We start from the raw sequence: 27,596 nt of genomic DNA on the forward strand, positions 1-27,596 counted from the left end.
TCTAGAAAAGTAAAATTTGCCGTTTACCATAGAGTTATGTACGTTTATACTTTATAGATATTTAAAATGAGAATGAAATTTTTTGTTTTCCCCAGAAAAATAATCTAGGGAATGGTCTTAGAAATCTTAAAAAGGAAAAATAAAAGAATTCTCATTAGTTTGGAATGGCAGACATTTTGCTATAATAAGTGGGCAAGTCTTTCATCCCGAGTCTTCTTTCATCAACATGCTCATCTCTAGCATTTTGCAAACTTGTGAGAAAATACTCTGAGGAGCCAATGCTCTCTGCAAAATGATTTATTAGGACAACACAATGATTAGATGACTCTCCTGGGCTGGATCCTTAAGGGACAGAGAGGTTAGGTCTGGCAAGAAGGAGCAGAGGAACCTATAGGAGTAGGAACAAGGATACTTACTGGCGTTAAGAGTCAGGAAACTGCCTAGGGTTAGGCTGAAGCTGTCCTGTAGGACTCAATTGGGAGTGGACTGACATATGAACAGGAACGGCCATTTGGACAAGGAAAAGGGAGATGGCTTATTGTTCACTGAAAGTCAGTGGAAGCAGAAATTGGGGAGGGCACCCTATTTCTAGGTGTTCCATAAAATGATGACAGTGGTGAGAGAGGAGACCATGAAGAGCAGATAAAGCCAGAAGAGCAACTTATCAAGAATAACAATGAACTTCCCCCACATGTTAGCTGTCAGCCGCCCCTGGGCCTCCTGTTCCAACGGTGCCCTCGTTGATCCTGGATCTCCATTTAGCTTGGCCTCGCTAGATCCTGGTACCCATGTTGCCATAACGACTGGCTCCATCAGCCCTATAGAAATAATTATAGATTTTTAATAGGGGTGTGTGTGTGTGTGTGTGTGTGTGTGTGTGTGTGTGTGTGTGTGTGTAAACCTTAGAAATGATCTAATCCAAGGGCCTACCTGAGAGCATCCTCAATTAGTTATCTGTACGCTATGAGAAGAACTTCATGGGTGAGAACTCACAATCACCTGAGGAAGCCTATTACCGTTTTGGACATTGCTTAGGAAGTTTTTCTGACATCAAGCTGAAATCTATCTCTGCAGATTTCTTCCTTCGAAGGCCCAAACAGAACAATTCTGCTTCATTTTCCAGAAGAGAAGCCTTCAGACGTTTGAGATGGTTATCACGTCCCCAGTAAGTGAGAGATAGCATGATGTAGAAGATAGAGTGTTGGACCCCGGGCCGAATTCTGCTTCTGACACGTAATAATATGTGTGTGTGTGTGTGTGTGTGTGTGTGTGTGTGTGTGTGTGTGTGACCACAGTGAGGTCATGTAAACTCTCTGGGCCTCAGTTTCCTCAGGCATAAAATGGGACATTACCTGTAGTTTCTCCTTCGAGAATTGTTTGTGAAGCTCAGATATGCTTTGTTAAGTTTAAAGGGCTACATAACTACTAGTCAGTTTTATTCATTGATCCCTCTACAAAAATATGCTTTTCTACCTGTTCACTATTCTAGTGGTCTCTCTGAACCCGCTTGTGCTTATCAATACCCTTTGTAATGTTTGGGAACCAGAAATGACCAAAACATCTCCAACATGTCAGAGGGAAGTCAGCTTGACAATCACCTCTTTTGCTTGCAATACTAGCCTTGAATTAGTGCAATAAAAGCTTTATCTGCTTTTTTGACTCTCTTGTCAAAAGATTGATTCGTATGGCATTTATTCTCTCCTAATACCCCCAGATCTTTTTCACATGATCTATTATCTTGCCATGGCTCCCCAGTTCCTTTGATTTTTTGAACCCAGCCATGGGGCTTGACATTTCAACTCCTCGTACATCATTTTATTAGATTTGGTCCAATGTTCTTAGTTTCCAGGCACCTGAGGACAGGGGCTCAGTCAGGAGTTGGGAAGAACTCACAGTTAGGGACAGAGAAGGGGAAATATTTAGGCTGCAGGGGCAAAAGAAGAGACTAATCATGTGGATGTACTGATGCCAATTACCAGGCAGGTGGATGAGGTTGGGGCCAGAGCCCCTGGGTTCTTTCTGAGACCTCTTGTTACAGCGCTCTGTTGCTCGGAGGTAGTGCAGCAGCAGTGAATGGAGCCAGGGGGGCATGGGAGGGGGCTGTGTAGTAACCAGATTCAGAAGGTAGGTGAGGAAGATGGCCTCCAGCAGGCTGACTACCATCAGGGACAAGCACAGAGCAAAGTACACACCTGGGGGTCATATGAGGGGGACCTCAGTGAGCAAGAACCAGTGGGACCTCCACCCTCCTCCCATGGCCTCTTCCCCTAATCCCAACCCCAATCCCTTAATGCCACTCTTTTCCTTGCCCCCCCAGACCCTCCCACTTCTCTCTTCTTCCTCTCCACAGTGGAGAGAGCCATACTGATGAGTGGGGTGCCACTGGCTGGCAGTAAATCATTCATCATGAGCAGGAAGACGGTGTATCCCAGGAGCAGGGTCATCTTGAAAGGGGCTCAGTTGCCACTCTCAACTGGCAGGAAGAAGCTCAGGGCATCGATTGCGATCAGAAACCCACTAGGCAGCAGTAGATTTATGACATAAAGTCTGGGCCGGCGCCGGATTGTCACCTGGAAAAGGAAAGGGAGACCGAGGAAATGGGGAATGAAGGGGGTCTGAACTTGTTGGAAGGGGCAACTGGGGAAGGTCTTCATCAAAACTGCACAGTAAGGAAAGACTCCTTCCTTCCCTGGCTAAGCCAGTCCCTCTCCTCTCAGATTCACCAGCAAAGGTCTGCCTTTCTAGGACCTAGCACTTGGCACAGTGCCTGGCACACAGCAGGTGCTCAATCAATGTTTAGGGACCAACTGACGGACCTTTACCACGGTCCCCACCATGGAGACATCGATGGGTATCCTATTCTTTTGCCATCATCCGCTTATTTCTCCACAGACACCAAAGTGTTAACCCTGATGCTTGGCTTGAACCATGTTGTACGCCTGCTCGATAAACCCCAGTGACTCCCTGTTGCTTTTAGAAAAACAAGCAAACTCCCATCTCACCCTTAAAGGCCTTCATTCCCTTTCTATTGGCCGATCTTCCATTCTTGCCCTGCACACACTGTACATTGTATTCACTTGGAGATGACATTCTGTCTCCAGGATCGCTCTGCTTTGTACCAGCTGTCCTTTCCCTCCTCACTTCCCTCTCCCAGGACCCCTCGCCTCCCTCAAGGATCAGCACAAGGCCACTGCCTACTTGTGGCTTATCCCCTCCCCCCAGGAGGCAGGGGAGCTGCTGGTGTTCCCCCTCTCCCCCCCAATCCTTCATACTTCCGTACTTCATTTACTTATGTAATCCCTATATCAAACGCTTCCCCTACAGAGGCTTTAGACAGTATTCTCTCTCTCTCTCTTTTTAGACTCTTACCTTTTTGTCTTGGGATCAATAAGGCGGAAGAGTGGGAAGGGCTCGTGTGTCATTGGAAATCTTGTTAATACACAATAACGTCAATATTATATTTTGTAAGATTTATTAATAATCACTAGAAGTAACAAAATAAAAAGCTAACAAAATAAAACCTTGTGCCCATGGATCGTCTACCTGTTCAAACAGCCAGCTCCACCATGTCTTAACCCAGGAAGGAAAGAGACCTAGACACATACTCCCCCCAATTTATCTTCTGTCTAAGTCAGCACTAAGGATAGGAAGTCACTGGGCTCCTGGGAAATGTAGTTCAAAGGCACAAGATTTCCAATTACACATTTGGCAATGAGGGTTAAGTGACTTGTCCAGGGTCACAAAGCTAGGAAGTATCCACCTAGCTGCCTCCCCCTCCCTTATTGTCTCCTTAAGAAACAAAGGAAAGAGAGTTCAAACTGTCACTCTATGAGAGATTTCTCCCTATGGAGACAAGAAAAGTTCATGTTTCAACTTTGATTTGTGAGGAGTTTGCAGAGACAATGAGAAGATGAGGAGAAACTACTTTCCTGCTCAAATAGTCTTCTCTTATTTTGTGAAGAAGCATTATAAAAAGAATTTTATGAGGAGTCTAGAGGCAGACTCAAGAATGAGGACATAAGAAAAACTGAAGAGGCTGTATTCCTGTCATGGCAAGAGAAGACACAAAGACAGAAGATGTTTCGGAAAGTACTGCAGCCTTTATCTCGTAAAGAAGAAGAGGAGGATTCTTAAGGAGTCTGTTATCCCGGGTGTACAAGATGAGGTGAGACTGTTCTCAGAAGTGAAGAGAAGTCATCTACTGCTAGAGGGCTGGTCTGAGATGATTCTACCTGGGCTCATTTGCCCAGTTGAAATAATTCTTTTAACTGATCACATTATTATAAATAATCATCTATGCCTTTGTTTTATAATTGATTACATTATTAGTAGGACAGGGATAGGAATTGGACCTGTGATTTTATTGGCCCAGGAAAATCCAAGATAAAGAAACTCCATTTAAGAATCAATGCTGAGAGGGGGCAGCTGGGTAGCTCAGTGGATTGAGAGCCAGGTCTAGAGATGGGAAGTCCTAGGTTCAAATGTGGCCTCAGACACTTCCTAGCTGTGTGACCCTGGGTAAGTCACTTGACCCTCATTGTTCAAATCTGGCCTCAGACACTTCCTAGCTGTGTGACCCTGGGTAAGTCACTTGACCCCCATTGCCTAGCCCTGACCACTATTCTGCCTTGGAACCAATACACAGTATCAATTCCAAGATGGAAGATGAGGGGTTAAAAAAAAAAAGAAACAATATTTGGCTCAGTGGATTGAGAGTGGGATGCAGAGACAGGAGATCCTGGGTTTAAATTTGACCTCAGACATTTCCTAGCCACATGACTGTGAGCAAGTCCCTTAACCCCATTGCCTAGCTCTTACCACTCTTCTACCTCAGAACCAATACACAGTATCGATTCTAAGACCAAAAGTAAGTATTAAAAAAAAAAAGAATCAATGCCCAATCATATCTTCTTTTCAAATGACAGACTTAGTGATTTGCCCAGACAGAGCTCTGAAAGTTAAACGATTTGCATATGATCATGGGCCTTTTGCCCGGATCTTTCTGGCTCCAACATCAGCTCTCTATCCACTCTGACATGCTGTCTGTTGGCATTAAAGAACTTGATATTTAGAAAGATATGAAAAGTACTATTAAGAAAGGTTCTCCACTTTGTTTTATGAACTGGGATGGGGTTCTAGGCTCATTTCATCAAGAAATTCATTGAAATTTGATTAATTAATGAGAGAACATACAAATAGATCCCTGGATTGCCCTACAGCTATGCCTCGGGTTCATAAAGTTAAATTTGGGAATCAGTCGACCAGGATTCCATGTACCAGCTGCCTAAATTGGGCATCTAGTATACGGCATGCAATGCATGGTAATAAACAGAACCCGAGGTCTCATTTCTTAGCTCATGTGTGACTTCCGGTGACCATGGCCACCGTCGTTGTCTAACCCAACGATTATTCTTGGTAACAAGATCTCTTTACAATAACCCTCCTCATCCTCTTCACCGGATCCTTTCAGAAACAAAGGTACCGTCTTCTTCATTCTTTGGGTCTCCTCCAGCTTTTCTCTGGGGACAAACAGAACCTCTTATTGTTCATATCATCCCGTGATCGTTTTCTGGTTTCGAGCTTTAGAAAGAACTTCAGAAGTCATCCAGTCCAGGCCCTCGTTGAAGATGAAGAAAGTGAGAGGAGAGAGCATAAAGGGCTCCCATCCTTGAATGGAGCTGGCCAGCTCCATCCTTGCCTTTCTGCTGGTTATAGTCCCTTCCCTAAATGTTGTACTGTCTTCCAGGACAGATGGGAAGGAGAGACCTGCCAAGATGGACTCGAGCCCTCTGTTGGGGGCCTTGGGACGAATCGCAACGGCATTGCTGGGGGGAGAGAGTAGAACAAGGAAACCTGAACTCACATGGAACATGATCTGGTCATAAAGACTGGAACCCATTATCAACTTTGGGGTTGCTTTGTTGATGCCCAGGAGTTCCCATTCGCCTTGAGTCCGAATGATATCACGCGAATTGTCCGTGATCTCCCACACTTCCTTTTCCATGCCCAGCAACAGGTGATCCACTGCAGAGGAGATCAAACGGAATCAGCAGAGCTGGGACCAAGGATAAGCAAGGTAGACCAACATTTGGGGGCTGCTGTGGACTCAGGAAGACAGTGAAGAGACAGGAGACAAATACCATTTTCTAAAACTCTTATCTTTTGTCCTAGAATGAGGATCGGATATTAGTTCCAAGGCAGAAGAACGGTAAGAGCTGGGTATGGGGGTTAAGTGACTTGCTCAGGGTCACATGGTTAAGAAGTGTCTGAGGCTGGATTTGAATGCAGGACTTCACTCATCTTTAGGCCTGGCTCTCAATCTCCCAAGTCACCTAGCTGCCAAAATACAGACATATATGCTCTTCATGGCAGAAGGTGCCATTCTCCAGGGCAGATAAGGTATTTATTTGGGAGTCAGCAATGGACAGGGCCAGGCAGAGGTGCAGATTTCATCCACATTTCAGGAGGCCCAAATTCCTGGTTACTATCCTACAAATCTCTTTGTAAAATTGCTTCTGGCTCACCCACCCACACATTGTGGGCCTTCCTCTACTTTTCTAATTTCTCTTTTTTTTCTTTAAAACCCTCACCTTCTATTTTAGAATCACTACTGGTATTGGCTCTAAGGCAGAAGAGTGGTAAGGGCTAGGCAATGGGGGTCAAGTGACTTGCCCAGGGTCACACAGCTAGGAAGTATCCAAGGTCATATTTGAACCCAGGACTTCCCATCTCTGGGTCTGACTCTCAATCTCTCAAGTCACTGAACCACTCAGCTGCTCCCTGCTTTTCTAATTTCAAAAATCCTTTGGCTCATTTTCACTATCACTTCTCCAAACCCTTTTCTGGGTCATTACTATTCCTTGTGGTTTGTAGAGTGTCAACTGAGAGTAGTAATAATGGAGGCAGCTAGATGGCTCAGTGACTAGAGCACGAGGAGTAGAGATGGGAGGTCCTGGGTTCAAATCTGGCCTCAGATATTTCCTAGCTGTGTGACCCTGGGCAAGTCACTTAACCCCCATTGCCTACCCTTTACTATACTTCTTCCTTGAAGCCAATACATAGTATTGATTCTATGACAGAAGGTAAGAGCTTAAAAAAATTCCCTTTAAGTATAGTAATAATGTATATAGTGCTTTAAGGTTTGTAACACATTTATATACACACACACACACAATCTCATTTGATTAATCAGTCAGCCAATAAACATTTATTAATTGCCTACAATATGCCAAACACTCTGCTAAGCACTAGAGTATCTATGGAAATGCCACCACCCTTACCTGTATACAGGAAAGAGCTGAAGGTCAGGGTGCAATTCTGCTGGTCAAAGGGGAAGTAGAAGATATCCAGGTTACAGATGCTGGTCACCTTCATAGGTTTATCATAGTTGATCCGGCCACTGCTGTGCACATAGGCATAGAGACTGGTAGGGGTTGTGTCCACGTCCATGCTGCATAGGAGAGGTGGTGGATTGGACCTCAGAGGCCATGTAGCCCAGTCCTCTAATTTTACAGATGAGGAAACTGAGGTTCACGGAGATTAAATGACTTAACCAAATCACAAAAGTAGTAGTAAACTTTGGAAGTGGGATTTGAACCCAAGTCTTCTGACTCCAAAATCATTGCTCCTTCTAATCCTCTGTACTACTTCCCTCCTACTTACTTCCCCTTTTCTATTTTTGCCAAGACATCATATTCTGGTGAAACCTTACTCCCCAATTCTCCCCCACCTTCTCAGTGACCCCATTCTCTGTCCTCTCTTCCATCTCTGTATTTTAGACCTAGAAGCTCGCACTCTTTCAATGTGTTCTCTTTAGGGTCCTGCCCTTTCCTGAGGAATGGGAATTGGGATCTGTCTTTCTTTTCTTAACCCAATACCCACAACTCTATGATGAAGAGGTCCGGGAGCCAGAGGTTCTTTGCCGCCACGCTGATTTCTGTTAAGCCCCCACATTCCTCTGGGTTCCAGCTGATGAATGGATTGTCCCAAACCTAAAATTCAGAGCAATGGAAGATGGGTAAAGATGACAAGGGCCTGATGTCTATCTAGATAAGTATCTCCTTCCCTTGTCATGCCCCCTTTCTCCCCTCTTCCCTCCTTATTTCTCTCTTTCTCTCTCCCCTTCCTTCCTTCCTTCCTTCCTTCCTTCCTTCCTTCCTTCCTTCCTTCCTTCCTTCCTTCATTCCTTCCTTCCTTCCTTCCTTCCTTCCTTCCTTCCTTCCTCTGTTTCTCTGCTTCTTTCCCATCTTAGAATTAATACTGTGTATTGATTCCAAGACAGAAGAGTAGTAAGGGTTAGGCAATAGGAGTTAAGTGACTTGCCCAGGGTCACTCAGCTAGGAAGTGTCTAAAACTGGATCTGAACCCAAGATGTTCCATCTCTGGGTCTGGCTCTCAATTCATTGAACCACTGATCTCTCTACTCTCTCACTTTTAAGCCCTGGACCCGTAACAATTCCCTCACTATTGAGCAAGGTCCCATCCGCCACCCCAATGTCTTGATTCCAGGGAGACCATGAGTGTGGTCTCCAGTGCCCTAGAGATAGGAGACCGTACTCACTTTCAGACTTCTGGCCCCTTGGTCCGGACTGCCCTCCCTCTCTGGGGTTTCTTTCCATCTCTGCCTTTTTGGCTGGCTGGATTTCCAGGAAACTTTTTTGCCCAATCCACAAACATCAGTCAAGTCTGTACTTTGTACCTGGCACTACACTAAACACTTAGAGATCCAGAGAGAAGCCAGGAATCATCCCTGCCCTCAAGGAACTTACAGCCTAATGGAGGAGACAATCTGTACAGAAATCAGCATGGAGAGGTCCAGACAATGCCTCCACTTGGAGTGGGCTTGTCTAATTCCCTGAGCTCTGCTAGCCACAGGAAAGATGTTCTGACTAGCAGAAGAGAGAACCAGGAAGGAGAGTTGCCTTACCATATTCACCCAGAGAAAGGATGTCATGAGCTGAATCTGAGCATCCTGCGGAGAGAGATTCCCATCAGGCCTAAGGAGCTCAGGAAGCCCAGCTCCATGCCAGCCTCCTTTCCTGCACTTAAATGCTCAGCCTATATATCCCAAGTGACAGACTTGTTGTTCCACTATAAACCAGGGGGTTAAGATGAGCCCCAACAGGTAAATAAGCCAATAATACTTGGCATATTTGACTTATTTTAAGGTTTGAAACGTGCTTTATGTATAACATGCTCTATAAAGTGTTTTATGCTATTTATGGGTGGGAAAACTGAGGCCAGAGAGGCTCACATAATGCCAATAAAGTGCTCTACGCATATGGATATCCTTACAACATTCCCCACGAGGGAAGTATTTCAGATATTCCATTTCCCATTTTGCAGATGAGGAAACTGAGTCTTAAATTGTCAAAGAGCCAGTAAGAATCAGAGGCAGGATTTGAAATCAATTGTTAATTTCCTCCAAGTCCAATGGTTTATCCATTGCATTATCAAGTCTATTCGGTCTGAGCTGCTGATAGAAAATTCCAAATAGAGTAGCTAAGTGACCTTGGACAAGTCTCTTAACCCATTTGCCCGACCCTTGCCCTTCTGTCTTAGAGTTGTTACTAAGACTTTAAAAAGGGATGTTGCTTTTTTAAAAAAGGAAATTCCTCATAGAATTTCACTTGGGAAAAATGGAATTTGTTGCAGAAATATCGTTAGGCTAGGCCTACATGTGTGGTGATGGGACAGTGACTTGTCCGTCATTGCGTGAGTAGCAAGAGAACCAGATCCTCTGACATCAAAGCCGACCGACCCCCTTTCTATTATCCTGTCCTCATATTTGGGGCCCAGGGAGATACGGCAGAGTAAAGGACTCACCACATCCAAAATGGCAGATAGGGTGAAGGAGATGTTGACCAGGGTGGGAACTCTGAAATTGATAACTGGACGGAAGGCCTTTCTGTCAAACACTGACTGGAAGGCATTAGGGTCTACTCCATACAGGTCGAACCCTGTGCAGTTGATGGTGTAGGCATCACTGTGCCCAGTGTAGGGTGAGAAACCTGCAAGAGAGATTTCCAGCTCTGTGGTTTCCCATCAGAGAGGGGGGGATACAGGCCCCAGGATATGGGGACCTTCTCAGAGGGAAGGCTGGAAAGGTTTATTGGAGAATCCATGCAAAGTCTCCCTAATCTCCAGATGACCCAGGATTCACACTGAACCCTTCCTGCTTGGGCCAAGGCATATGAGATGGTCTAGTAGGCAAATGGTGGAAGCTGATGTGGTCAGTTCTCAGCCCTTACTTCCTCTAGGGTTCCTGCCACCATGCAAAACTGAAGCAGCGTCCCTGAAAAGTCCACCCTGGTCCAGTGACTGCACTTTAATATTCTCATCCCCCCCAACTCCCAAACCTCACGGGTCATCTCTGGGGTGTTTTGTCTTGTCCTAGACCTTCCATCCAGGTCAAGGAGGAAATTTGCCTTCATTTCCCTTCATTACACAGATCTCTCACCTTGTGCAGAACTGGAGGGCAACAAGAGTGAGAGCAGTGGGAGGTACTTAGGCAGCTAAGGCACCTCGATGATGATGATGATGATGATGATGATGATAATGATGATGATGATGATTTCCACAATGCAGGGCATTATCTGTTCTTTGTAATTTGGGACAGTGATGGCGAACCTTTTAGAGATGGAGTGCTGGGCCCTATTCTCCCAATCAAGTGCCATACCCACCTGCCCCCAGAGACCATTTGCCATTCCCCTTCCCCCGAGTTCTGGATGTACCCTGCTCCCCCTTTACCCCACACAGGGGAGGGAGAAAGCATTCCCATTGGGCTGCTGGACAGAGGAGTGGGTGAAAAAATGAGGAATGTCCTCAGCAAATGTACAGAGGGGGGAGGGGAGTGGCCCAAGCACTCCACTCCCCTCCAGCTCTGCCACTTGTGAGTCACCCACTTTACCCCCTGTGTGCTCCCATTGAACTGCTGGGCAGAGGGGTGGTAGATGTGAAAAAATGTCATCAAGGACAGTGGAGAGGGGGAGGGGAGCAGCTCAGGCCACGTCCCTTTGCCTTTTTAATAACAAATTGGGATGGAGTGGGGGTGCATGTGCCCACAGAGAGCATTCTGTATATCATATTTGGCACCTGTGCCACAGGTTTGCCATCACTGATTTAGGATGCTATCTGTGCCATTCACTTAGAGAGTCCCACATCTCAGAATGAGGAGGGGACTCAAAGACCATGAAGTCTGACATAATTAAAACAGCAACTTTTTCACATTTTTTAAAAGATTGGCCTTGGGTTTTCATTAGGCTGGAGAACTTTTTCTGCTAATAGAGACTGATAGTTTGAGGAACAGAAAGCTTAAAGGATTTGCCCACTGAGGTTATTATACAATTAGAAAGTGTCTGCAGAGACATTCAAATTCATGTCTCCTTCATTCCCAAATCTAATACCTTGCTACCATACCACATGGTGGAATGGATAGAAAACCAGTCTCAGAATCATGGGAACCCAGGAAATCAAGGCCTATCTCTAATACCTACTGGATGTGTGACCCTGGGCAAGTCACTTCACCTCCAAATATCTTCACTTTCTCATTTGTGAAAGGGGAGAGTTCTACTTGTGTCCTTGGAGGTCCTTTCTAGTTCTAGGGAATAATAATGAGAGCTAGCATTTTAATGGTATTTTAAGGTATGCAAAGTACTTAACAAATATGATCTCATTTGATCGGTACAGCAACCCTGGGAGGTAAGTACTATTATTGTTGCCATTTCACAGGTGAGGGAACTGAGGCAGGCAGAGGTGAAGGGATTTGCTTAGGGTCACACAGCTAGGAAGTATCTGAAGCTGAATTTAAACTCAAGGTTCTTGATTCTAGGTCCAGACCTCTGGGCATTATGCCACTTGATTTCCTTTAGCAAATGGTTATCTCGCATAGATCCAAAGACATCCTCCCCTTCCTTGGGAGGAACTTTCTGCCATTCCATTTTGGGGGAGCTCTAATTATTAGGGTTTTTTCCCTTGCTGTTAAGCCTTCCCTAGTCATTTCCTCCTATTCTCTGGGGCCAAAGAAAAGAATTCTAATCACTCTCCTAAATGATGGCCTTTCAAATCCTTGAACCCAGCCAGCATATCCCTCCCTAAAATCTTCATGGAACTGGAGAATAAGACTTGGAAATGTGGTCCAACTTCCCCCATTTTACAGATGAGCAAACTGAGCCACAGAGAAAAGGAGAAGGAATTTGCTTAAGATTGTGGCATCAATGGGAGGTGACCCTAGCTTCTCAAATTCCAGATCCAGCATTCTTTCTATCATGCCACTCTTCAGATTAAAAGTCTCACTTCGTTTAACTGACCCTTGAACGAGCATGGTGAGCGTGGTGTTCAGGCCCTTCCCTTATCCTGCCTTCACTACTATCCCCAAAAGGATTTCTTTTGAGTAAAGTATTTTGTAAGTCACAAAATGCTTGGAAGAGAGAGAGAAGTCTGGCCTTGGGATTTCCTCAGTAAAATCAATGCAGACTGACATCCTCTTGGAAACTCCTAGTCCATGATAGCTGCCCAGGACAGCAAGAGGGTGTGACTGGTCCATGTCAGAAGCTAGCCTGGACCTCAGATGGTTCTCTATCTCCACAAGATGTATAATAAATAGGAACATGCAAGCCAATCTATTTGTAACAGTCCTCTTTGAAGGAGGGAAGAACTGGAAACAAAGTAGAGGAGCAGGGAGAAATGATTAAACAAACCGGTCCATGAATGTAAAAACACAAATATGATGAATACAAAGAAGTATGAAAAGACCTGTATGAATTGATACAAAGTAAAACACCCAGAACAGAGCCCAGAAAACAAATATATACCCATCCAAGTAAAAAGAAAGAACAACCACAATTAATCAAATGAAACTGAATGCTGTGTAATTATCATGAAGAAGAGATAGAAGACTCCTCCTCTCCCCCATACACTTCTTTGCATAACTAGGGGATTGTGGGTATGGTTGTCAGACTTTTTGAGCTTTCCTGTTGTTTGGTATTGCTGATCCCTCTCTCCCCCCCCCCCCCACCCCCATACCCTGATTTTTTTTTTAGCCTTTGTTATAAAGGATTGCTGTTTGTTGTTCAATCCTGTCTAACTCTTCCTGACTCTATTTAGCCTTTTTTTTTTTTGGCAAAGATACTGGAGTTGCTTACCATTTCCTTCTCCATTTCATTTTATAGATGAGGAAACTGAAGCAAACAGGGTTAATCAGCTTTGCCCAGGGTCGCACAGTAAGTGTCTGAGGCCAGATTTGAACTCAGGAAGATGAGTTCACTCTACCCACTGCACTACTTAGCTGCCCTCTGGAGGGATTGGGAAATACAAGTGATGTAAAAACAAAATATAACAAGAATGTTTAAAAAATACTTTTCCATACCACTTAGCCCACATCACTTGTCTCCAGAGGTTGGGAGATGGCATAATGTATTCCTTTTAATGTCAGTGAGTACCTGGATGTTGGGGGTATAAGTACTTGACCTGGAATGAAAGAGAGTTAGAGAAGAGAGAAGCAGAGATGAAGTGACTAAATGGAAGCAGAGAGAGGCAGCCAGGAAGGTTCAAGGCCGGCATCATTATGTTTCTATCTGGGATAGAGAGAGGTATGATGGGAAGAAAAATGAAAAAGAAGGGGTCGGGGTACTTCCTGGAAGCTGGCTTTGCTCCATCTCCTTCCCCTTCCCCTGCTCCTGTCTTACCTTGAAGTAGAACACAGAGAATCAGGCAGCGGAGAAATCCCTCCCTGTAATGCTGTCTCTCTTTCATCCTTCTCTTCTCAGTGCCTCTCTGGGGACTTGGCAGGGGTTAGGGGCACAGCAGAGCTTAAAGGACTAAAAGCCACACCTCAAGACCTGACTTTGACTACTGGTGTCAGCTCACCCTTGCCTCCTCATTGGCAAGTAAACTTGGTGGCTTGAGAGTGTCACCAAAGGAATGCCTCACCCTGGGGTTGCAGCTCAGGTGCCAATAGGAAGTTGGGAAGTCAGGGCAGAAGATAGCTTGGCTGAGGATTAGATGGTTATTGGTGGCACAGTGAATAGAATACTGAGCATGGAATCAGAAAGATCTGAGTTCAAATCTATCCTCAAATCCTTCCTAGCAGGGGCAGCTGGGTGGCTCAGTGCATTGAGAGTCAGGCCTAGAGATGAGAGGTCCTAGGTTCAAATCTGACCTCAGACACTTCTCAGTTGTGTGACCCTGGGCAAGTCACTTAACCCCCATTGCCTAGCCCTTACCACTCTTCTGCCTTGGAGCCAATTTGGCTCCAAGACAGAAGGTAAGGGTTTAAAAAAAAATCCTTCCTAGCTATATAGTGGTAGTCTCTTGGTGACCGAGAATGACTAACCTTCCTAGCTATATGATGCTGAAAAAGTCTATTTACCTCAGTTTCCTCAACTGTAAAATGGAGATGATAATAGCGCCTACTTTTGAAGGGTCCTTATGAGGATCAAATAAGATATTTGTAGAAAGCATTTAGAGTATAGTACCTGGAACATAGTAAATCCTATATAAATGCTTTTCCCTTTCCCCTTCCTCCAAATAATGGCTGTCATGTACTTGATAGTCACATATAAAATATGAACATAAAGTCATGGAAGTGCCAACTTGGAAAAGCACAGAAGCACTAAAGTCGTCAGAAAAACCAAATCTTTCATCAAGATAAGAGGCAGGTCCTTAATAATTGGCCGCCACCCAGAGCCAAGCCCTACTGGGGGCTCTGGGGACAGTGTCTCTGGGAGAACACACCATCAAAGATGATTTTCCAAAGAATAATCGAACTTGGGGACTTATATACCTTTTGGGGAATTAAGTGCAGCAAACATACACTGACAGTTTACAAGCAGGCTTGGGAAAGAGACGGTAGTTGGAGGCTGGGGTATCAGAGAGTATCCTAAACCATACTGGATACAAAAGTATGGCTTCAGTGAGGAGCTGGGCTATCTGGGAGAGGTCCCTGCAGAATGGGAGAGACAAAAATTTATCTACCAGTCCCATCTAAACTGGGATCATTAAGTACTTTAAGGTTTATTATTCATTCAGGGACAAGGCCAGTCTGGGACCTCCCCCAAGGGACAGGGGCAAACTTGGGGTTTCCAGAAATAAAGTTGACAGAAGAATGGACTATTAGGGTGGGGTTCAAGCTCAGAACCCAGTTAGTTTTACCTCCAATCTGAATAGGAACCCACTTTACAACATCTTGGCAAGTCATCCACTGACCCCTTCTGCTGGTCTGGCTTAGATAAGTCTCCTGTGAATCTTTCTCTTGGTTCATTGGCCTTTCTATCACTCTGCATTATTTTGTGAACTAACATTGTTTACAGTCTTCCAGTGGGCTCTTTTGTCTACAAAGGAGCTTATATTCTTTTTCTTTTTCTAATTCAATTTTATTTTATTTTCAGGTCCAAATTCTCTCTCTCCTACCCTCCACCACCTCAACCCACTGAGAAGAGAAGACAAATAAAACCTATTACAAATATATATAGTCATGCAAAATAAATCTCCACATCAACCATGTTTCAAAAAAAAAGTAAGAAAAAGAAAAAGGATGCTTTAATCTGTACTCTGAATCCATTAGTTCCCTATCTAGAGGTGGATAGCCTATTTCAGTATAAATCCTTTGCAATTGTGCTTAGTCATTGCATTGAGCAGTTACAACATTTCCCAAAGTTGATTATCTTTCCAATATTACTGTCTAAATTATTTTCCTTCTTCTGCTCACGTCCCTTTGCATCAGTTCATACAAATCTCTCCAGGTATTTGGAAGCCATTTCCTTCATCATTTCTTAGATCACAATAGTATTCCATTGTATTCCTATACCATAACTTGTTTAACCAGTCCCCAATTGATCAGCATCATCTCAGGTTCCAAATGAGCTTATATTCTAAACCTATTTTGTCCTTCGCAAAGTGATCAAGTACTTGTTTGTTTTCTGGTCTCTTTTGACCTCCTTATTATGATGATTACTTTGTATCAGTTAAACTACCATAGGAGATGGTGATGGTTTTACTTATTTTTTCTTTTATATATTCTGGTCTCTTTTGACCTCCTTATTATGATGATTACTTTGTATCAGTAAAACTACCATAGGAGATGGTGATGGTTTTACTTATTTTTTCTTTTATTTATTTTCTACTTTTTTGTGCAGTAAATTTTTTGGAATAGATTGGATTAGAATAGCTATAATTTCACCCAGTGTCTTGTCATGATTATCCTTTCTTCTGATTTGCTATTAATTTTTAAACTCGACTCTATAATAATAATTCCACATTGGTATCCAGATGTTTCCGGTCTGGTAAGATATAAACAATTATTTCCAAGAAGGGAGTGATGTGGTTCAGCATTCATCTTAGCCACTGTCTTCTGAATCTCTTCTAGAAGAAAGTGTGAGGCTTCTGAGCTTCACGTCCAATCAATAAGTCATTAACACTTTAAGGCCATTTCTTAATTCTGAATCACATTTTGTAACATTCTTTTACGCCATCTTCTCTTTGTGTCAAAATCATTGAGTATAAATGTGTAATGTTGACTTGGTTTAGAAGACAAACTCTTGATGGACTTTCCCAACCTCTTCATCTTCTACAACAAATGTTGGCACAGATGTTGCATTTGTCTTCCTGGCGGTTTGTCTACCTATGCTAATGATGAATTCTGTAAGGCAAGATGGAAGCCATGAAATAATGGCTTGCATTCCCTTCAACATCATCATAAAGCTAATGGCTCACCTTTTTATTTGATTCTACAAAGAGAACCTTCAAAACTTCCCTTTGGGCTTTAAAAGACTGTCTGCCCTTTGATCCAGCCATAGCACTGCTGGGTTTGTACCCCAAAGAGATAATAAGGAAAAAGACTTGTACAAGAATATTCATAGTTGCACTCTTTGTGGTGGCAAAAAATTGGAAAATGAGGGGATGCCTGAACAAATTGTGGTATCTGATGGTGATGGAATCTTATTGTGCTGAAAGGAATAATGAACTGGAGGGATTCCATGTGAACTGGGAGAACCTCCAGGAACTGATGCAGAGTGAAATGAATGAAATGTACACAGAAAAGAAAACATTGTGGAACTATCCAATGTAACAGACTTTTCTACTAGTAACAATGCCAACAAACCAGGACACTCCTGAAGGACTCATGGGAAAGAATGCTAACCACATCGAAAGAAAGAACTATGGGAGTAGAACCGCAAAAGAACATGATCACTTATCACATGTATATATGGGTATGTGGTTTGGGGTTTAGGCTTTAAAAGATTGCTCTATAGCAAAAATGAATAATATGGAAATTGGTATCAAGTGATAGCATTAGTACAACTCAGTGGCATTACTTGTAGGCTCTGGGAGGTGGGAGGGAAGAGGGAAGGGAAAGGAAATGAATCATGTCAATATGGAAAAATATTTAAAAATAAAAATTACAAAAACACAAATTTTTTTAAAAGCTTGAATTTACCTTAAAAACAAATAAACAAACAACTTCTCTTTGTCTGTAACTTACATCTTTTGTATTCAATGATGTAGTGAATACCACTGTTACTACTTCCTATTCTAGAAGATTCAATTTCATGGGCACTGGAGCAGAATCTCCCATCTAGAATAAGGAAGCATTTAGTTTCTCATCAGAGATGATCTAAAAGCTGTGTGACTCTCATCACCTTCTGTGAATGATAATATTATGATAACTTTAGTCAGGCATTAAATATTTATTAAGGTTTTACTATATGTCAGGCACTGGGCTAAGCATTTTTTGTAGTTTATAGCATTTTCACAGCCCTGTGAGGTAGGCAAATCGACCATATTATGACTCCCATAGGAAAGATGAGTAAACCAAGACTCAGAGAAATTAAATTAATTTGCTTAAGGCTATTGCAACTGGCATGTCACAGAGCTAATGTCCTTAAGAGAGCATGAAAGGTGAAAGAAGTCTTGGCTCTGGAGTCAATCTTACCTCTGATGCACTACTTGGGTAGGCTGCAGAACCTCAGTTTCCTCAAATGTAAAATGAAGAGGTTGGACTACACGAGATCCCCTCAAACTCTAGACTGAAGAACCTTAGTACCTTACCTTCCTTGGGTTTTAGTTTTCTCCTGTATAAAATGAGGGGGCTGGACCAGATGGTCTCTGGGAGGCCCCTTCCTACCCTAGAGTGATGATCCTCTGACCCTAACTGGGATAACAGTCCAGGTGGATTTCAATACCAAATTGAATGATCTTCCTATTCAGTCACAGTGTTGACACACAAGAAGTTATCAGGGTAAACAGCTGCTTTGATGACTGAGGTCAGAGTCACTCAGCTCATTATATTCCTAAATACAATATAGTATCTTTTATTCTTTAGGGCAACTCAGGTATCTTTTTAAAATTTATTTTTTATTTTAAACCCTTACCTTCCATCTTAGAATCCATACTGTGTATCAGTTCCAAGGCAGAAGAGAGTTAAGGATTAGGTAATGGGGGGTCAAGTGACTTGCCCAGGGTCACACAGCTGGGAAGTGTCTGAGGTCAGATTTGAACCCAGGATCTCCCATCTCTAGGCCTGACTCTTAATCCACTGAGATACCCAGCTGCCCCTGCAGGTATCTTTTTTTAAACCTTTACCTAAGTATCTGTTCCAAGGTAGATGAGCAGTAAAGAGTGGGCAATGAGAGTTAAGTGACTTGCCCAGGGCCACAAAGCTATGAAATGCCTGAGGTCAGATTTGAATGCTCCCATCTTGAGGGATCTCCTGTCTCCAAGCCATGCTCTCTATCCACTACACACACACACACACACACACACACACATCTACACATGTGTGTACTCAGAGTCCACTTGATCTCTGTCTGGATGAGGGTGGCCTTTTTCATCCTGAGTCCTTTGGAGTCATCATGGATCACGAGATTGTTCAAAGTTCCCAAGTTCCTTTCATTTATAGCGAGTTGATTATTGGTAAGAACAACGTTGCTGTTCTCTGGGTTCTGCATCAGTTCTTAGAAGTCTTCCCGGGTTTTGGTGAAAGCTCTTCCTTCACCTTTTCATCTAGCTCAATACTATTCCATCCCAATCAAACCTGGCTATGCCTCATTTTCTTGTACTTCGTAGAAAAGGCATTTTTTAAAAATGGAAGGTTTGTGGCAAGCTTGAATCAAGCTAGTGGATCGGTGTCATGTTTCCACTGGTCGGCGCTCAGATCGATCGTGTCTGTCCTGATCAGGTAATTCTTGCCATAGCTCACACTTTTTCACGATGGTTATACCTGCTATGGTGATCTGTGTTCAGTGATCTTTGACGGCACTGTGGTACTTGTTTGGGGGCACCATTTAAGAGAGCAAATTGAATCAGGAATGTTGTAGGTATTCTGACTGCTCCATCAACTGCCGTTTCTGTCTCTCCCTCTCCTTGGGCTCCTCTATTGCCTCTGACACGACAATGTTGAAATTAGGCTAATTAATAACCCTACAATGACTTCTCAGTGCTCAGGGGGTTCTTGTTGAGGTACAGACAGAATTATACGACTTCTGTAGAACCTCTCTAACCCTGGTAGCATAAAGTAACATAAGATATCTGAGATTTGGAAAGGGGCACTGCTGACAGGTACAGCCATAGTTTGATGCTGTCCAGCATCTGAAATTAGGCATCTTAGGCCACTGATGGGCAAATCTATGGCATGGGTGCCAAAGATGGTACACAGAGCACTCTCTGTGGGCACTCAACCACCCTCTCCCCCACCCAGTTCATTACTAGAAAGGCAGAGGGACTTAGTGGAGCTGCTCTCCTCCCCTCTTCACCACACCTGATAACAATTTTTTACACATCCCCTGCCCCTCTACCCAGCATCCCAATGGGAGTGCACAGGGGGGAAAGTGGGCAGCTCACAGGCGGCAGAGCTGGAGGGGAGCAGAGCACTCTAGGCCACTCTCCTCTCCAGAGGGCAAGGTGTGCCTAGCACTCAGTGGCAGGGAGTGGCACAGAACTCAATCTGGGGGGGGGTAGGGGGATGGAGGGGCAGGGCCTGGTACTCCACCTCTAAAAGAGTTGCCATCACAATCCTAGGCATTGAGTCCTAGGGGCCACATCCAGAAAGAAAGCCTGTCACTCAGCAGGAGATATAAACAGAAAAATTTAGAGCCTTTTGCCAGTCATAATTATGATCTTCTACCTCTCCCTCCCCACCACCATCTTATTAGAAGAATCTCTCCTTGGGAGGCAGCTAGGTGGCTCAGTGGTTTGAGAGTCAGGCCTAGAAGGTCCTGGGTTCAAATCTGGCATCATACACTTTCTAGTTGTGTGACCCTGAGTTAGCCATTTAACACCCAATGCCTACCCTTACACTCTTCTGCCTCGGAACCAATATTGATTCTAATACAGAAGGGTTAAAAAAAAAAAGGATTCTGTCAGTGAAGGCTCTGGGTGTGAACTCCAGACTAGATTATTGCATTTAAATAGATTCCTATATTTAGAATTAAAAGAGACCTTAGAGGAGACAGCTGGGTCAGTGGATTGAGAGATAGGCCTAGAGATGGGAGGTCCTGGGTTCAAATCTGCCCTCAGACACTTCCCAGCTGTGTGACCCTGGGCAAGTCACTTGACCCCCATTGCCTAGCCTTTACCACTCTTCTGCCTTGGAGCCAATACACAGTATGGATTATAAGATGGAAAATGAGGGTTTAAAACAAGAAGAGACCTTAGAGACTTAGTCCAAGTCCTTCTTTTTACCAATGAAAACCTGAGGCCCAGAAAGGGGGTGTGTGATTTATTTAAGTACCGGAATGTGTTGTTGACAGAGATGTGAATCAATCCAACCACTCCTTAAAACAATTTGGAACTATGCAAAGAAAGTGATGAGTCTGCCCTGCTGGACACACGCCCCAAGACAGTCAGAGGTCCCCTGGGCCCATATGTCCCAATGTGCCAGGATTTTATGATTATTTAACGTCGCTATTGTCAGCAATGCGACACTGTAAGATGATCCTGGAGGATGGAGGAAGATAGACGCTATCCGCCTCCAGAGAAGGGGCTGGCAGCATCCGAATGCAGATGGACACTGACTGTTTCTTAACTTCCTTTTCCTTCTTTCTTCCTGTTTTCTTTTGCAACAGAACTAATATGGAAATAGGTTTTCCATGACTGCACGTGAATCTTGTCTGATTGCTTGCCTTTTCCATGAAGTGGGAAATATTTGGAGTTCAAAATTATTTTTAAAAAGGTTTAAAATTGTCTTTGCATGTAATTGGAAAAAAAAACTTTAACATAATTATAATTAATACCAAAATGTTTATTATAATAACAGCTTTTGTAATAGCAAAGAATCACAGGGAATCCCCAGCATTTATACAATAGCACCCTAAGGTGCTAAGACCTCTCAGAACGTAGCACGGAAGGGCTTTTGTTTTTTTTTTTAACCCTCACCTTCTGTCTTAGAATCAATACTGTGTATTGGTTCTAAGGCAGAAGAGCAGTAAGGGCTAGGCAATGGGGGTCAAGTGACTTGGCCAGGGTCACACAGCTAGGAAGGGTCTGAGGCTAGATTGGTCTTAGGCAAAAGACACGAAGTCTATTTCCAGAATTCATAGACTCATACTCTAGAGCTGAGAAGGAGCTCAGAGGTCTTCTTGTCCCAACCTCTTCTTTTACAGATGAGGAAAAAAATGACTTACCCACAATCCCCCAGGTCATAAGTAGCAGAGTCATGATTCTACTTCCCACTGTACCACGGGGCCACTCCTAGCTGCTGTCATAATCCCCCGGACCCCAGAGTCCCCGCCATTAGCACCAGGAAGCTCCAGAGGAGGACTTTGGTGGAGGCCGGGTACTCCCTGGCCATCGACATTTGATGTTGTTCAAGAAAGCACACATTTGGTCCCAACATTTCAATGGCGGTTCAGGGACTTCTCTTCTGTTTTCAGCTTGGAGTGATGCATGTACCAAGGGGTCTAGAAGAGCCTGGTGGGCATAGTGCCCATCCCCCAATCCTCCTGCCCATTTGGCATGGCTCGGGCTTCATGGGTGCCTCTCATGGGGTAAGGGCAGAGGCAGTGAACTCCCCCAATGGACCAGGGCCTCCATTCAGAGCAATCAGGGTCACAGGCATAGTTATTTGAGAATGAGGAGCTTGAGGCTCTGGGAGGGTGAGGTCTCACCTAGCCTAACAAGAAAGCTCAGGTTGAGAAGGTCTGAGGGAGGGGTTAGGACAGAAATCCAAAGCCCACTGAAACAGATTTAGAGCCCAAAAGGATTTTTGAGTTGACCTAGTCCAATTCTCTCATCTTACAGATGAGGAATGAGGTGCAAAGAGCTTAGGGGAAATGACTGTCCCAAGGTCACACAGGTGGAAAGTGGCAGTCAGGATCTGAACTCGAGATTTAGAGCTCAAAGGATCTTTAGAGGCTGAGAGGAGGAAAGGGACTTGGGTCTTGGGTCTCAAATCCAGCAGGGACTCCATCCACACAAAACACTGCCATATCCAGTTCCCTTTTTCATTGTCCCACAATAACCACAGCGATTTGTTTGGTTTTTCCAAGAGAGTTTAATGAGGAGGTAAATCGAGCAAGAATGGAAGGTTCCAGAATGGAAGGGCGTTGGGTGCTGTTGGCTGCAAATGCTGCCCAGGCTCGAAGGACAAAGTTTTCTTGCAATAAGGAGCAATCAATCATCAGCCTGCTGGCCCTGGCGGGGGTGGGGGGTGGCTAGAGGGCTGGATTGTTTTAATCACAAAGGCTAAACATGGCAGAGCTGACCACTAGACACCCCAAGGGCCCGCTTTGGCCAGGAGAGGGCAGCAGCAGCATGGCTGAGGGTACTGGCCAGCAGCTAGCATAGACAACCAATGAGGTTTCTCCTAGGACAGCTAGGTGGTGCAGTGGATAGAGCACCCAAGATCCAAAAATAGGTGAGAGGCAGTCGGTGCCTCGAGGAACTCACCATCTAATGGGAGACCTAACAAGAAAGTTGTACAAACAAGTTGTATAATGGTGGCCCAGTGGATAGAGCGCCTGGCCCGAAGTCAAGAAGACTCATCATCTTTCTGAGTTCAAATCTGGCCTCAGCTAGGTGACCCTGGGCAAGTCACTTCACCCTGATTGCCACAGTTCCCTCCTCAGTCAAATAGGCAGGAGAAGGAAATGGCAAAGCACTTCCAGTATCTTTGCCAAGAAAACCCCAAATGGATTCATGAAGAGTCATGGCTGAAATGCCTGGACAGCAGTCAATGGCACGAAGGCACTAGAATTAAGAAGGACTGGGGAAGGCTTCTTGGGGAAGGTGGGATTTTAGCTGGAACTTGAAGGAAGCCAGGGAAGCCAGGAGACAGGAATGAGGAAGGAGAGCAATACAGGAATGGGGGAAAGAGAAAATGCCCAGAGCTGAGAAATGGGTTTCTTCGCACTGAAGCAACCAGGAGTAGATTTATTGTTGCTGCAGAAAGGCTGGAAAGGGCTGTGTAGGGGCAGGACTTTGTATTGGATCCTGAAGGTGAAAGGGAGCCATGGAAGCTTATTGAGAAGGGGAGTGACGTGCTCCTGATTTGTCAAGTCCAACCTCTGATAGAACCTGGACTCTGATAGCCAGGAGCAGAGAAGTTAAATTGCAGAGACTGAGGGTGTGTCCTTATCAGATTCCCTCTACCCAAGAGATCTCTGGTCTTAACCCTTCACCCACTATTTATTTATTCAGTTCAAAGTCTGTGCTTGCTTTTACTAAATCAGGCAGCATATTTTGCTGGCCCTAAATGCTTTGCATACCTAAAGATTCAAGGGCTTCTCGCACTGATTGGTTCATTACTCCCAAATTTCAGAAGGCCATAAAGTATGAGAAGCTTGACTGTTGTTCAGTCACATCCTGCTCTTTGTGACTCTCATCTGGGGTTTTCTTGGCAGAGATACTGGAGTGGTTTGCTATTTCCTTCTCTGGTTCATTTTACAAATGAGGAAACTGAGGCAAATAAGGTTAAATGACTTGCTCAGGGTCACACAGCTAGTAAAGCTAGCTTTACTAGCTTCCTGACTTCTGACCTGGTGCTCTCTCTGCTGAGCCTATATAGTTTGTTCTTGTTTGTACAACTGGCTTGTTATCTCTCCCATTAGATTATGGGCTCCTTGAGGGCAGAAACTCTCTTTTGCCTCTTTTTGTATCCTGGGGACTTAGCCCAGTGCCTGACACTATTTAACAAATATTTAATATTTGGTATTTAACAAGTGCTTTTTTTTTTAAACCCTCACCTTCCTCTTGGAATCAATACTGTGTATTGGTCCCAAGGCAGAAGAGTGGTCAGAACTAGGCAATGAGGGTTAAGTGACTTGCCCAGGGTCACCCAGCTGGGGAGTGTCTGAGGCCAGATTTGAATCAATCCACTGAGCTACCCAGCTGCTCCCATTAACAAGTGCTTATTGACTGACTGGCTAAACCTAGGGCTTATAGACTCTGGAGCAATCTAGGCCCTGTGCTAATGCTGCCTTTTACACAGGTGAGTGTTGCTGTTTTCCAAAGGAATGTTCATAGATTTAGAACAGAAGAGAACCTTGGAGGCTGTCCCATCTGATGCAATCCTCTCACAGTATAGTTGAGGGAGCCAAGCTTCAGAGACTGGAAGTGACTGGTGTACTCCCACAGATAGGAGGTATATTTGAACCCAGTTCTTCCATGATCCAATCGCAAAGGACCTGAGTTCAAATCCTGCCTTTACCAATTAAGTAGTCGTAGTAGTACTACTACTACTGCTTCTTCTTCTATTATTGTTATTTTTAATATAAAAACCCTTACCTTCTGTTTTGGAGCCAATACATTGGCTCCAAGGCAGAAAAGTGGTAAGGGCTAGGCAATGGGGATGAAGTGACTTGCCCAGGGTCACCCAGCTGGGAAGTGTCTGAGGCCAGATTTGAACAGATAGGACCTCCTATCTCTAGGCCTGGCTCTCTATCCACTGAGCTACCCAGCTACCCCCTGCTTCTACTATTATTATTACAGCCTTGGGCAAGCCTTCTCTGAGCCCCATGTGTTAAATGGAACAGGGCTGTCAACTAGATGCCCTTAATATGGCTTCCAGTTCTAAATATCTCGTTCTGTCCACCATAGAATATTGCTAATCACTGATGTGGTTAGAGGAGAAAGGATTCAGAATAGCAGATCAGCAGAGGGATCTGAGGCAGATGGATGGATGGATGGACGGTAAGAAGATAGACAGAGACAGAAGATGGATGGGTGACTAGATAGATGGACGATAGGTAGAGAGAAAGATGATCCACACATAGAGCAAAGCTGGATGGAAATACCACTTCCTTTGTTCCCAGTTACAGGCTCTTGAATGGAACTGGAGGAAACCATTCAATCATGCTCCCTGGGCCCAGCAGAGTGGACAATTTAATCTCAAGTGGATGCTCACCCCAGCAAGGTAAGCATTCTATTCCTCCTCAATCTCTCCTACCCCCTCTGGGTAAGTAGCAGCTGTTCCAAATCAGGTCCTTTCCCTCAGGCTTCCTGTGGCCCGCCTTGTCCCTCCCCTTTCAGGTGCAGCGCTCACCTCACACTTCACCCACCAGAACCGGTCATTCCCCCAGAACTCCTCCTTCTCCACGTAGCCTCATCTCGCAGGATTCAGACTTCCCCTATGATCTCCTCCACACAATCTGCAATGAAGAGGTTGCCTTTGTCATGGCCAAATCCAGTCTTTCCATGCCCACTCTCAGTCCCATCCTGAAGACTTCTCCAGGAAATTGTCCCCGCTCTGCCTCTCGTCTTCCATATTGTTCCATATTGTCATATTAAAAAGAAATGTTTGCTACTACCCCGGCAATCTCCCTGTATCTCTTGACCACCCCTTTATCAGCTAAATGACTTGAAAGAGTCACCTACATTCAATGTCTCTCCTTCCTCTCCTCATTCTCTTTGAAACCTTCTGCATTCTGGTTTGTGATGTCATCAGTCAACTGAAACTTCTCTCTTCAGAGCTCCTAAGAATTTCTTAATTGCCAAATGGCCTTTTCTCAATCCTCATCTTCCTTGACCTCTCTGGAGCCTTTGCCACTGCCAATCACCCCCTTCTCCTCAATTTTCTCTCTTCTCTACGTTTTGAGAACACTGCGGTCTCCTGCTTCTCCTATCTTTAGAACTCGTTCTTCTGCGTCTCCTTTGCTGGTTCCTCGTGTCATGCCCACAAGCCCTGTGAATAGTCTCTGGCTTTGTCCTGGGCCCCCTGCTCTTTTTATCTCTCTCCTATTTGGGTTGGTGATCTCATCAGCTTCCGTGGATTCAATGATCATCTTTGTGCCTGACTCACAGATCTCTCTTTCCGTCTCTAAACTCTCTCTTGAGCTCCCATCCCTCATCACCAACTACTCATTGGACATTTAGAACTAGATGTTCCACAGGCATCTCAAATAACTAGATATAATAATATCTATCTATCTATCTATCTATATATATAATATAATAAATAACTAACATCTCCACAAAACTAGAATAGAATTCAATTGTCTTTCCCCTCTAGTTCGACTGAACTTCCTTACTCCTACTGAGGACCCGGCCCTCTTCCAATGTTTGCCATCTCAGCGTCATCCTCACCTCCTTGTTCTCACTCACTCTCAATGTAGCCAATCAGTTGCAGAATCTTGGTTTTTCTTTCCCACTGATGTTTTTCAGATATGTCATTTCTTTCCCCTCATACTAGGAGACTAGCTAGAAAGGTAGGAGAGAATAGCGAGGTGATGGAGGGCCTTGAATGTCAGACTCTGAAGGTGATACGGAAATACTGGCGTTTATGGGTAGGGACAGGGTGACATGGTCAGGCCTGCATTTTAGGAAAAGCAGCTACTTTAGTGGCCAGATGGAGGTGGATTGGAGTGGGGAGAGGCTTGAGGCAGGCAGACCAACAAGCAAAGGAATGAAGATGAGAGCTGGAGGAGAAAGAATGGAAGGGGCAAGGTTGTGAAAAGCTTTCAGAGTTAAAGGACTGACACTTCCTAGCTAAAGGTGACCCTTACTGTTCCACTTTCCTCTCCCAACTGTATTTTTTTCATTGATGCCGAAATGAGCTAATTATCCTGAAATACAGTCACTTGCCCAGCCCTCACCACTCTTCTGTCTTGGAACCACTTCGCAGTATTGATTCTAAGACTGAAGGTAAGAGTTAAAAAAAGTCAAAAGACTTTATATTTTATCCAGGAGGTAATGGAAAATCACAGCGTTTATTGGACGGGTAGGTGTGGGAAGATAACTTTAGAAAAATCACCTTGGCAGCCAATGGAGGCTAGATTGGAGTCAGGAGAGCCATGACAGCAAATAGCAGACTACTGCAACAGTCCAGATAAAAGGGGGCCAAGGGTATGGGCTGGGGTGGAGGCCCTGTGAGGAGAGATAAGGGGATGTATAGGAGAGACACCATGGTGGGAATGAGTTTGGAAATAGATTGGCCATGTAGGTTGACTGTGAATGAGGAGTCGAGGATGATATGGAGATGTGAGCCTGGGTAAGCAAGAGGACTGTGGGGCCCTTGACAGAAACAGATGAATTCCAGTGGGGGACATGTTGGGGAGGAGGGGAAAATAATGAGTTCAGTTGGCAGAGAATTGGCCATGTTTGTTGGCATCAAGGAATGAATTAGTAGGGAGAGATTGAAGATTAGAATGAAAGAAAAAAGTTGCAGG

At 44.4% G+C, this 27,596-nt stretch overlaps 1 protein-coding gene across 1 annotated transcript; it reads right to left on the bottom strand.

Moving 5' to 3' along the window:
* Positions 1 to 282: 282 nt before the first annotated feature.
* Positions 283 to 25,780, bottom strand: LOC100022664 (5-hydroxytryptamine receptor 3E-like). Its single transcript, XM_056819919.1, is given in 9 exon segments — positions 283 to 818; positions 1,977 to 2,192; positions 2,366 to 2,570; positions 5,864 to 6,024; positions 7,281 to 7,450; positions 7,882 to 7,991; positions 8,927 to 8,971; positions 9,826 to 10,010; positions 25,475 to 25,780. Coding segments are annotated over 7 exon segments (1,119 nt in total). The 5' UTR covers positions 8,954 to 8,971; positions 9,826 to 10,010; positions 25,475 to 25,780; the 3' UTR covers positions 283 to 588.
* Positions 25,781 to 27,596: the final 1,816 nt, after the last annotated feature.

This window comes from Monodelphis domestica, chromosome 2, assembly GCF_027887165.1.
Source record: "Monodelphis domestica isolate mMonDom1 chromosome 2, mMonDom1.pri, whole genome shotgun sequence".
Lineage (NCBI taxonomy): Eukaryota > Metazoa > Chordata > Mammalia > Didelphimorphia > Didelphidae > Monodelphis > Monodelphis domestica.